This window comes from Camelus ferus, chromosome 2 (assembly GCF_009834535.1).
Source record: "Camelus ferus isolate YT-003-E chromosome 2, BCGSAC_Cfer_1.0, whole genome shotgun sequence".
NCBI classification, from domain to species: domain Eukaryota; kingdom Metazoa; phylum Chordata; class Mammalia; order Artiodactyla; family Camelidae; genus Camelus; species Camelus ferus.
In genome coordinates, this window is record NC_045697.1 from 76,032,523 (window position 1) to 76,045,065 (window position 12,543).

Sequence of the window (12,543 nt, forward strand, 5' to 3'; positions counted from 1 at the left end):
TAAGTTTGTTTTCTATGCCTGTGAGTCTGTTTCTGTTTTATAAATAAGTCCATTTGTATCATTTTTTAGATTCCACATATAAGTGATATCATGTGCTATTTGTCTTTCTCTGATTTACTTAGTATATTAATCTGCAGGTCCATCCATGTTGCTGCAAATGGCATTATTTCATTCTTTTTATGGCTGAGTAGTATTCCATTGCATATGTTTACTGTATCTTTATCCAGTCATCTGTTGATGGAATTTAGGTTGCTTACATGTCTCGGTAAATAGTGCTCCTATGAACATGGGGTGCATGTATCTTTTCAAATTGGAGTTTTCACCAGATATATGCCCAGGAGTGGGATTGCTGGATCATATGATAACTATTTTTAGTTTTTTAAGGAATATCATTACTGTTTTCCATAGTGGTTGCACCAAATTACATTCCCACCAACAGTATAGGAGGGTTCCCTTTTCTCCACACCCTCTCCAGCATTTATTGTTTGTGGACTTATTAATGATGGCCATCTTATTAATGATGGCCATGACTTTTTAAGGATGGCCATTCCAACTGGTGTGAGGTGATACCTCATTGTAGGGTTTTGTTTTGTTTTGTTTTTGAGGTTTAGTTAGTTTACAATGTTGTGTCAATTCCTGGTGTACAACACATTTGTATACATGCATATACATATATTCATTTTCAGATTCTTTTTCACTGTAAGCTGCTACAAGATATTGAATATATTTCCCTGTACTATATAGTACAAACTTGTTTATCTGTTTTATATATACCAGTCAGTATCTGCAAATCTTGAACACCCAGTTTATCCCTTCCCACTCCCCTCCTCCCTGGCAACCACAAGTCTGTATTCTATGTCTGTGAGTCTGTTTCTGTTTTATATGTAAGTTCATTTGTCTTTTTTTTTTTTTTTTTTTTAGATTCCACATATGAGTGAGCTCATGGTATTTTTCTTTCTCTTTCTGGCTTACTTCGCTTAGGATCACATTCTCCAGGGCCATCCATGTTGCTGCAAATGGCATTATTTTATCACTTTTTATGGCTGAGTAGTATTCCAATGTATAAATAAACCACAACTTATTTATCCAGTCATATTTCGATGGACATTTAGGTTATTTCCTTGTCTTGGCTATTGTAAATAGTGTTGCTATGAACATTGGGGTCCAGGTGTCTCTTTGAATTAGGGTTTCCTCTGGATATATGCCCAGGAGTAGGATTGTTGGGTCATATGGTAAGTCTGTTTTTAGTTCTTTGAGGAATTTCCATACTGTTTTCCACAAAGGCTGCACCAAACCGCATTCCTACCAACAGTGTAGGAGGGTTCCTTTTTCTCCAAACCCTCTCCAGCATTTATCATTTGTGGACTTTTGAATGATGGCATTCTGACTGGTGTGAGGTGATACCTCATTGTAGTTTTGATTTACATTTCTCTGATCATTAGAGATGTTGAGCATCTTTTCATGTGCCTATTGGCCATCTGTATGTCTTCATTGGAGAAATGTCTGTTTAGGTCTTCTCCCCATTTTTTGATTGGATTTTTTGTTGTTGTTGTTGTTACTGAGTTGTAAGAGCTGTTTATATTTTCTGGAAATTAAACCTTTGTCAGTTGCATCATTTGCAAATATTTTCTCCCATTACATAGGTTTTCAGTTTGTTTTGCTTATGGTTTCCTTTGCTGTGCAAAAGCTTATAAGTTTAATTAGGTCCCATTTGTTAATTTTTGCTTTTATTTCCATTGCCTGGGTAGTCTGCCCTAGGAGAACATTGCTAAGATTTATGTCAGAAGATGTTTTGCCTATATTTTCTTCTAGGAGGTTTATAGTGTCTTGTCTTATATTTAAGTCTTTAAGCCATTTTGAGTTTATTTTTGAGTATGGTGTGAGGGAGTGTTCTAACTTTACTGATCTACATGTGGCTGTCCAGTTTTCCCAATACCACTTGACGAAGAGACTCTTTTCTCCATTGTATATTCTTGCCTCCTTTGTTGAAGGTTAATTGATCATTGATGTATAAGTTTATTTCTGGGCTCTCTATTCTGGTCCATTGATCCATCTGTCTGTTTTTGTGCCAATACCATGCTGTTTTGATTACTGTAGTTCTGTGGTATTGTCTGTAAGTCTGGGAGGGTTATGCCTCCAGTTTTGTTCTTCTTCAGTATTACGTAGGCAATTCTGGGCCTTTTGTGATTCCATACAAATTTTGGATTATTTGTTCTAGTTCTTTGAAAAATGTCCTGGGTAATTTGATAGGGATTGCATTTAATCTGTAGATTACTTTGGACAGTATGGCCATTTTAACAATATTAATTCTTCCAACCCAAGAGCATGGGATATCTTTCATTTCCTTAAATCATCTTTAGTTTTCTTTATCAGTGTTTTATAGTTCTCAATGATCACCTCCTTGATCAGGCTTTTTCCTAACTATTTTATGTTTTTTGATGGCAATTTTAAAAGGGATTATTTCTTTACCTTCCTTTTCTGATATTTCATTGTTTGTGTAAAGAAATGCAACAGATTTCTGTAAATTAATCTTGTATCCTGCTACCTTGCTGAATTCTTTTATCAGTTTTAGTAGTTTTTGTGTGGAGCCCTTAGGGTTTTCTATGTATAGTAGCATGTCATCGGCATATAATGACATTTTTATTTCTTCGAGTTTGGATCCCTTTTATTTCTTTTCTTTGTTTGAGTGCTGTGGCTAGGACTCCCAGTACTGTGTTGAATAGAAGTGGTGAGAGTGGGCCTCCTTGTCTTTTTCCAGATTTTAGCAGGAAGGCTTTCACTTTTTCACTATTGAATGTTATGTTGGCTGTGGGTTTGTCAAAAATAGCTTTTGCTATGTTGAGATATGTTCCCTCTGTACCCACTTTGGTAAGAGTTTTTATCATGAATGGAGGTTGAGTTTTATCAAATGCTTTTTCTGCATCTATTGAGATGATCATGTAGTTTTGGTCCTTTTGTTGATGTGGTGTATCACATTTGCATATGTTGAACCATCCTTGTGACCCTGGGGTAAATCCAACTTGATCATAGTGTATGATCTTTTTCATGTGTTGTTGGACTCAGTTTGCTAATATTTTGTTGAGAATTTTTGCGTCTATATTTATCAAAGATACTGGCCTGTGGTTTGGGGTTTTTTTTTTTTTTTGGTAGTGAGTGTCTTTGTCTGGTTTTGGTATCAGGGTGATGATGGCATCATAGAATGAGTATGGGAGTGTTTCCTCCTCTTCAGCCTTTTGGAAAAGTTTGAGAAGGATCGATATGAGTTCTTCTTTGTATGTTTGGTAGAATTCCCCACTGAAGCCGTCTGGTCCTGGACTTTTATTTTGTTTTTAAATGGATTCTATTTCACTTCTAGTGATTGGTCTGTTCAAATTACCTACTTCTTCTTGATTCAGTTTTGGTGGACTGTGTTTTTAGAAACGTGTCGATTTCTTCTAGGTTGTCCAGTTTGTTGGCATATAATTATTCATATTATTCTCATTTTTTTTGGTGTATCTTTGGTATCAGTTGTTATTTCTCCTCTTTCATTTCTTGTTTTGTTTGTGTCCTCTCTCTTCTTCTTGGTGAACCTGGCCAGAGGCTTGTCGATTTTGTTTTACCCTTTCAAAAAACCAGTTCTTGATTTGATTGGTTTTTTCCTGGTATTTTTTAAATCTCTGTTTTACTTAATTCACCTCTGATCTTTATTTATTTCCTTCTGCTGACTTTAGCTTTTGTTTGTTCTTCTTTTTCTGATTCTTTTAGGTGGTAGGCTAGGTTGTTTATTTGGTATGTTTTTGTTTTTTGAGGATGGCCTGTATCACTATGAACTTGCTTTTGCTGCATCCCATAGATTTTGTGTGGTTGAGTTTTTATTGTCATGTGTCTTAAGGTATATTTTAATTTCTTCTTTGATTCCATCTTTTACCCTTTGGTTTTTAGTAACATGTTGTTTAGTCACCATCTAATCATTTTTTTCTTGTTCTCTTTCTGTGGTTGATTTCTAGTTTCCTGCCACTGTGGTCAGAAAAGATGCTTGAAATAATTTCTATCTTAAATTTGTTGAGGCTTGTTTTGTGTCTGAGTATGTGATCTATTCTGGAGAATGTTCCTTGTGCACTCGAAAAGAATGCATACTCTGGGTTTTCTGGATATAATATTCTGAAAATATCAATTAAATCTGACTGTTCTACTGTGTCATTTAGGATCCCTGTTGCCTGATTGATTTCCTGTCTGGAAGATCTGTCCATTTATGTGAGTGGGGTGTTAAAATCTCCTCCTATTATTGTATGAGAATGTCATTTTTAAAACAAAACATTTATACCAGCTCTTCCAGAGAGATGAAAGCATATTTGCTTCCTCAAAATCTGCTTTAAATATTAAAACTTTCCTCTGTTTTATGGAGGCATTTGCCTCACTTTTGCTCCAAGATCAAACCAACACTTCTGTGTTTATCTATCAACAAATATGCCTAATTACACCTCGAAGACAGCATGAAGTGTTTTGTCCTACTTTGAAAGTCAGGGATTTTTTTCTTTAATGTAATGTTTTAGAAATAGCATGTGGGTGATTCACCTCTTGATGGTGTTTTTCTCAGTGAAACATATTGTCACTTTGATATGTTTTCAAATGCACAATGTATCAGTTTGTACGTTGAAAGCCATTTTCTTGTCTTCTGCTTTTCTCCCTCCAGCAGTGGTCCCTTTCTAAAGACATGGAGTCTCTTTGACCCTGACCATTGCTAGACACCTGGGAGGGGGATCTGACCCGCAGGGGAGTGATCTTAATCTGCCCTTGGTGCTGCCCTCAGCCCCCTGTCACTCCTCGTTCCTTTGCCCTTTTCCCCACGGTCTTCTCAGGGCCTGTGAGCCAGAGCATCTGCTTCTGCAGGCACTGGGTGTCACGTCTGGGTGGGGGCTGTTTCCCGGGGAGCCACACTGTGGCCTGGATTCTGGTGTCACCCCTCAGGCTTCTTACCATGTCCCTTCTGCCCCCTCGAGCTTCTGCCCTCATTCCGCCAGTACAGGGGTGTGCTCACATGCACACCTGCCACCCTGTCTCCACTTGTCTGCTCTGAGATGCATCTGTTCTGCTGTGAAACCTGAAGCCATCTTGGATTATCCCTCTCTCGCCTGCTGTGTCTGTTAATTTGTCACTTTTGTGATTCCTCCCTATCACCCCAGTCCCTGCACCAGTTAACCTGCCTTTAGTGAGGCTCCCTCTGGCAGCAAAGGAATTGACATTACCTTGTGTCTTTTCCAGACAGGACTCCTCAACTGTCCTGTCGTCCAGGAGGGTGAGGAGATGGTGCATGCTGTCCTGCCCCGCACAGTTAGGTGTGGGGACCACGGGCCAGCAGCAGATGTGTCATGAGGACACTGGTTAGCTCAGCCTTCTCTGAACTCACTGGGGAGAACATCTCTGTTCAGCACTGTCTTGGTCAGTTTGGGTTGCTGTAACAAAATAATAGTATAGACTTGGTGGCATATAAGTGACAGAAATTTATTTTTCACAGCTCTGGAAGCTACAGTCCATCATCAGGGTGCCAGCATGGTCGGGTTCTGGTGCGAGCCTTCTTCTCGTGGCAGACTGACTGCCGACTTCTCTTTGTGTCTTCACGGGACGGAGAGCAGAGAGAGGAGACCAGCTTTCTCGTGCCTCTGAGAAGAGCTCTGATCTGGGGGCTCCACCCTTGTGACTTGTCTAGTCCTAATTCCTCCCAAAGGCCCCACCTCCTCATATCATCTCATTGGGGGTGGGATTTCCACATGAATTTGGGTCCATGACAAACACTGTTGATACACCTGGGGCGATTGCTCCATGCTGACAGGTTGGCAGGATGCTGCTCTGAGTGGTAGAGGCTCGTCAGAGGGATGTGTGGAGCGTTAGAACAGAGAACCAACACCAGCATCGTCCACTCAGGCCTCCTAGGCAGCTGAGCAGCTTCCAGAGTGCGCAGGCCCCCAGTGGTGCTTCTGCCAGCTGTCCGGGGGATACAGCGGCGTTTGCCATCTGACACCACTGCTCTGCGGTGCTGAGAGCCTCGTGTCTCCTGTGTCAGGCCCCCTTCCCCAGGGTCCTGCAGCTTCTATCCTTCCTGTTGCTCACATCTTCCCGCCTGTAACCAAGGCCTGATTGGTGGGGTCAATCACCCTCGTCCCTGAGGGTCAGGACTCTCTCCTTTGAGCAGACCTTTGAGCGGGCTGGCGCCTGGTAGCAGGCAGCTGCCCCCGTCGGACAACACTCAACACAAGTCAGGGTCAGCTCTGGCAGGGTGGTGGTCCCGCATGGGAGTGCCACGAGCCTGTGCCCCAGCCCCCATGTGACATCCTGCCACGCTGTCCCTCCCCTGCTCAAGACGTGTAGTGGTTCTGTTGTATCCTGCCAACCACAGTGCCATTGCTGGGGAGCCTTCTTCCTCCTCACCCGCCACCCCTCCCATCATCACCGCATACCTTTCTCCTGCCTTTCTCACAAGGTCCCGCCAGAGTGGCCCCAGTGCTCTAGGCTGGACGTAGCCTGTGTTGTCCTAACTGTGCACTTTGTCTCTCCCTTGGCACACGTGCCACTCTTCTCCCTGCTGCGTGGCATGTGCCTCTATTCTCCTCCTGTCCTGTTTTCTGTGGCATATTTGGGTCCTCATCTTTATATGCCACAGAGTGCTCGTATAGGACGGGTGTTAGGTAGCTGCTCCTGAATAAAGGAATGGTGGCTGCACTGCGGCTCTGATCCTTGTTGCTGTGACTCTTGTTTGTTTTTAATGCCAAGAATGGTCGGTAGGTGGTGCTGATGAGCCAGCAAAAGAGGCCTGTTGAGGCAGTTTCCGGGTTCCCAGGCATGCAGAAGAGCTGGGAGTTCACTGAGGACACCTTTCTTTGTTGTCTAGAGTTAGGGGTTCTTAGCTGGGGGGTGGGGGGTGTTGTCCCATGAGCCTCCTAAGTTTGATGCAGAATTTTGGGTCTATGTACATTTTCTCTGGAGAAGGTGTCAGATTCTCAGTGAAGTGCTTGACTCTAAAGGTTAGGAATTATTGGTCTAAAACATGATATCACATTTAACTCTCACATGGCAGACCCATCTGTATTTTATTTCTGTCTTTACTTTTTGCCTCTTTTGCTTTGTATTACTCAGAATAGAATTTTTAGGATTGTGCTGACTTGGTAAAACTGTTCAGATTTTTTTTTTCTATGATATGCTATGTCTTCATATAATTTTTTGAAATAAAATAGTCAAGTGATTCTCTGAATTCGGAATGACAGTCTTGACTCTAGGGTTTATTGTCTGTCTTGAATATTGATTTGATTAAATGGCTTTAGGTAAGTTGGAACCATTATGCTTGAGATTCTGTCCTCAGGGAGCCTATATTCTAATGAAGGGAGACAGCCTGTAGTGAATGAACCAACAGATAACATGTTAGCTTGTGACCAGTAATCCCTGAGAAAGATAAATAGTCTAGGGGATGGCAGGAGTCCTAGCCTGGAGTCCAGACAGTTGCTAGTTCATGTGCAGAGAGGAGGGGAGGCTCTGGGAGGTGACACTGAGTGAAGGTCTACAGGTGCTGAGGACAGGGTGCCGGGCACAGAGCAGCTGTTGCTGAGCTAGGGGTGCTCGCTGGGTTGTCATCCCAGCACCTTGGCCCCAACACCACAGAAGCCCCGGAGTCTAATGAAGTCCTCTCAGCAGAATCCACTTATCGGCTCCTGTGTTCTTTCTCATTCTTGCCTTTGCACATGCTGTTCCCGCTGCACAGAATGCCCTTCCCTGCCCTCTCTTCCCTTGGGATTCTCTTCAGGACCATCAGGACCTGGGCCTGGGTGGTGGTTTTGGTTGAGTTATGACAGTGTGAGTAAATCTCTCCATCTTTGCCCACACGGCTGTGTGAATCTTCGTGACTCTTGAGGACTTGTTCTGATGACATTTTTGGTTTACTCACCTGAATTCTCCTGTTATATCATGAACACTTGAGTGCTTGTCTTGTTTTTGTCTCATTCTGAGTCTGTGGTGCCTGGTACATAACGGGTATAAATTAAAGTTGAATGAATGAATGAGGCCACCTGATAAAGCTAATGCGTATGTGATCACTTTTGCTCTCTTATGGCCTGAAACTCAAATCATGGTTCTCAGGATCCTCTGGCTGACTCACCAGTGGAGTACTGATAGTGTCACCCATAAGGAGTAACTGATTGCTTTCTAATCACCTTGAACTGTCTTGAATCCTTTGGCATTACTTAGGACTTCGTGTGCTTTTAAAAATAGTCTTTATGGATGTTTCAGTAGTTCTTGTTCCTTGTGCCTGAAAATCTGAAATAATAAGTATGAAATCCTCTCAAGTACTTTATCATTTTTTTCCTTTTTTTTTTTTCCAAGCTTTGATGTAATTGACTATTTCTTTATGCTTTGGAACAAAATTCTAGATAACCGCTTGTTACAGGCTATTCCCATTCCTGATTTTGGAGAATAGGGGACAGGTTGTTCTCTGTAAAAACCTCTGTAGCCCAAGGACAGTATCTGAAGGATTCCATAAAATTCCAAAGAAAAAGTACACAGGCTCTTGTCTTAGTCTACTCAGCACACTTTCAAACTTGCATGGCCGTTCTAAGTCAGGTTTGGGCTTTGTTTAAACATCATCTTAACCAAAGGGTTTATGTGCATGTGATTCCAGAGGGAATACTCATTACTTGTAAAACAAAAAAGCTGGAAAAGAAAAATACACATACAATACACAGAAAATATAAAGCTTAGTTCTTTTCTTTTTTTTTTATAAAAAGGTCTATTTATCCATCAAAAATATGCTGTCGCTTTAAAGGGTATTTTAATAAATTATTCCAGAGTTGGAGAATCCCGCTCCACTGGAAGTAAGCGGTGTCCCCGGCCGCTGGGGCCTCTCTCCGCGAGCAAGGCAGCAGCGCTCTGGAATCCACCTCACACAGTCACTTTGTGGGGTAGCTTGGAGAACCTTGTGACCTATTTGGCATGTTCCCCTGAGACAGAATCATATCCAAGCCAGAAATCCTGACTCCAGATGGTTTTTGAATGTGCAAATATGTAAAACTCTGGTGATTCAGGGACCGACGCGTGACAGGGAGGACCTTGGGAAGGACGGTGTGGCTTAGTGCTGCCCTCTTCTCCGCAGGTGACGCGTCCAAGGAGGACATCGACACTGCTATGAAGCTGGGCGCTGGCTACCCCATGGGCCCATTCGAGCTTCTCGATTACGTTGGGCTGGATACTACGAAGTTCATCATGGACGGTAAGGGTTGGAATTCTCTGTAGTCTGTCTTTAACTGAGTTGAGGTGGTCTCTCTCAATTATGGATTAAATGATAATGCCTATTTAAAACAAATTATTAAGAGTCTTAGTAGACCTTCCAAAGTGTTGCCCCACCAGCTTAAAGAGTCAAGTTAACAAATGACAGAAGGAAAAATGTGGCTGCCTGGTCTCACAAAGCAACTTTCTTTTTAAACTTTTCATTTTGAAATAATTATACATTCACAGGAAGTTTCAAATACAGCGTAGACAGGGCCCATGTTCCCCTTTACTTCATTTCCCCTGATGGTTCCTTCTTATATAATGACTGTAGTACAATATCAGGGCCAGGAGATTGACATTGGTACCCAGTCATTCTGTCCCATAGGCTGATTAGTATAACCACTGCCTTCAAGGTACACAGCCATTTAAAGAGGTACAGTCATTCTACTGTAGTGGCTTTGAAGACAGGGTTAAAACTATTAACCAAAATGGGGGTACTGAAGTTGAATGTAGCTCATACTACCAAGTCTCAACACAGAATACTCATGTACTTGGGAGGAGCGAGGAGGGTTCTAATTGAAACATGAACTTTTGGATTTCATGAGGATGCAAAATACCAGTAGCAGCAAATTCAGATCTTTAACATGTCTGGAAGTCATCTCACTGTGCCACTAATAGGACCAGCCTCCAGATTAAGGGGTTCTGTTTGTGTACCTGGATCTTTGGCATCAGCAGTTTCCAGGAAGGGATTGGCTGAACAGGAGGGCCGTGGTAGAGCCAAGCCTTGAGCAGCGTGGCCTGTGGGAGCACACCTACTTCTGGGCTCATGTGCAGCCTTTCTTCTGCCTCTGCCATTTGGGCCAGAGTGGCTCCAGGCCCGTGAGGCTCTCCCACATCAGAGGAGGGACCCTTCTCCCCTGAACTCTGCCTCCAGACTTGTCCTAGGGATGCTGAGATGCAGAATAAACCCAGAACTTCATCCTGAGCCCTCTCCTCTCCTCTCAATAGGGTGGCATGAAATGGATTCCAAGAACCCCTTGTTTCAGCCTAGCCCATCCATGAATAAGCTGGTGGCAGAGAATAAGTTTGGCAAGAAGACTGGAGAAGGATATTACAAATACAAATGATGCTCAGCTTCTCTGGCTCCGGGAAGAAGCCCCCATAAGCACGTACCAGCAGCTCCCCAAGTGCCCACAGGAATGTTCTTTGGTCAGACGTTCCCTCACACAGCACCATCTGTTCGATATGCATTTTGATTGTAATCTATCTGAACTAATTATTTACCCTAGTAACAGTAGTAGCTGATTCCTCCATTGAGAACTAATTCCCTTTGTAGTCTATTTCTGTGTATTTTCTGAAAAGCTTTATTTACACCCTCGGTGCCTTGGAGCAAACATTTCTTTCGAACCTGTGTCCATCATTGCCACACGGGAATGTCACGAGTGAGTGACACATCGTGGTGTGTCTGTGAAGGGCTGCGCAGGTAGCACCAGCATCTCGCCTTTTCGAGAACATTTACCGCCTGCAGCTTCAAGCCTTACCCTACATCCTGAGCACGGCGACGTAAGGTGTCATGTCTTGATTCAACTCACCACCAAAACACTGCTGCTGGGTTGGTGGAGATGTCTCCACGTGCTGGGTTTGCCAGAATAAGTTTCATTCACATCTGAAATCGGAATAATTATTGTCTGGTTTTTTTTTTTCCATGAGAAATCATTGCTGCAAATTAATAAAATGTAGTCTTTCAATCTGTAAAAATTTGAATTGAAATAAACATATGTATAATTTTAAATAATCGTTGCTTCAATGGCTGTGAAAGTAAAGGGTGGTCATCGAGGCAGTGCCCCGCCTTTGGCCTGTTGTCATTTTTCCAGCAGTAACGCTGGGGAAGGAGCGGCGGGAGCAGGTGTTCAGGTGCAGCCTGCCTGCAGCTGTCACTCCAGGTTTCTTACCAGTAAAGCAATAATAAGGGCACAGAAGACAGTTTTTAAGGAACATCTGTTTTTTCTTTGCCAACAAAAAGAGTGTAACATAAGCTTCCTTTAATCATTGGCTTGAGAAAGTGTCTTCCAAGATAGAATTTTGAAGCTGGAAAGACATCAGAAACTCTGAGGTCCAGTGGCTTCATTAACAGAGAGCTGAAGGGATATGGCCAAGGTCACCAGAAATTTGGTAGCAGAGAGCCAGGATTCGAACTAGGTTTTGATGATAAAATTAAATACAAAATAGCAAATTTGAAAATCTCAAATCCAGACTTTCAAAGAGGACTGTCCCCAAAATGGGCATCCTTGTTTGGTGTCCTGGGTCACAGTTCTGATGGTTGAGAGATTTTTTCCCCCCTCCCTTTCATGATGAATGAAGGGGAGCTTCTTAATTTTTTTTTTTTACTTGAATCTAACTATAGCATCATGGGAAAATACACACATACATTTCTACCGCATATAGGACCTGGGTTAGGAAACTTTTAGGTTATTCTTATAAAACATTTCCTAACGAAAAAAAGGAAGCACCTGTGGCACCACCACCATTTCCATTACCTGTGGCTCCCCTGTGGTCTGACAGCCCCCTGCTCACGCTCGGGCTGGCTCTTGACCTTTGACATGAGCTCTCGGCTTAGCGGGGCTTCCTTTCCTTCTCATTCTCTGACCGGAGTGCCTGCAGGACGTGGGCCCTTGACCTGGAAGTGGCAGGGCTTTTTCTGGACCACTGAATTCCAGGAAAGAGAACTGAGCCTGGGACCGGGGTGTGAGCGTGGGGGTCGCAGCTGTCTTTTCTGGCTGAGGGTTTCCAGCCTACCAGAAAGTCACCCGGCCTGTGGACATTCTTGTATCATTTACAGAAAGCCGCTCCCATGTGCCTTGTTTGGGGCTGGGGAGGAATTTAGACCATCTTCCAAGCTCGGGAGTCAGGAGCAGCTTTCTCAGTCCTGTGCTCAGGTCTCCGCTGTCCACCCAGGGCTCCGTGGGGAGAAGGGTCTCATCCGTCAGGTCCTCTGCTTCCAAATCAGGGCCAGCTGCTGCTGTTGGCAAACTGAGCCTCAGCAGGATGCCAGGGGGCTTGGGTTGGCCTCCGCTGTGTTTGGCTACGCCTGTTCAGGAGGGAGGGTGGGCCTGACTTCACCACGGCTGCCTCTCCTCCCCTCCCCAAACTCATCTCCACACAGCAACCACGGATCTTTTACCGCATCTTCAAAGTAACTACTAGGTTTTAGATCAAGAGGATACTTCTCCACTGCACCCCGTCCCCATCCTACCTTCTTAGTGATATTTTTGTTCCGGTAATAGAAAATTTGAGATTAAAAAGAAAACTACAGTT

At 43.2% G+C, this 12,543-nt stretch overlaps 1 protein-coding gene across 1 annotated transcript in view; it reads left to right on the forward strand.

Moving 5' to 3' along the window:
• Positions 1-10,993, forward strand: part of HADH (hydroxyacyl-CoA dehydrogenase) — a 45,791-nt gene extending 34,798 nt beyond the window's left edge. Inside the window, exons 7-8 of the mRNA XM_006184634.3 lie at positions 9,113-9,229; positions 10,237-10,993. Coding sequence (XP_006184696.2) covers positions 9,113-9,229; positions 10,237-10,355 — 236 coding nt within the window. The 3' untranslated portion in view covers positions 10,356-10,993. The remainder of the gene's footprint in view (positions 1-9,112; positions 9,230-10,236) is intronic.
• The last annotated feature ends 1,550 nt before the right edge of the window (positions 10,994-12,543 follow it).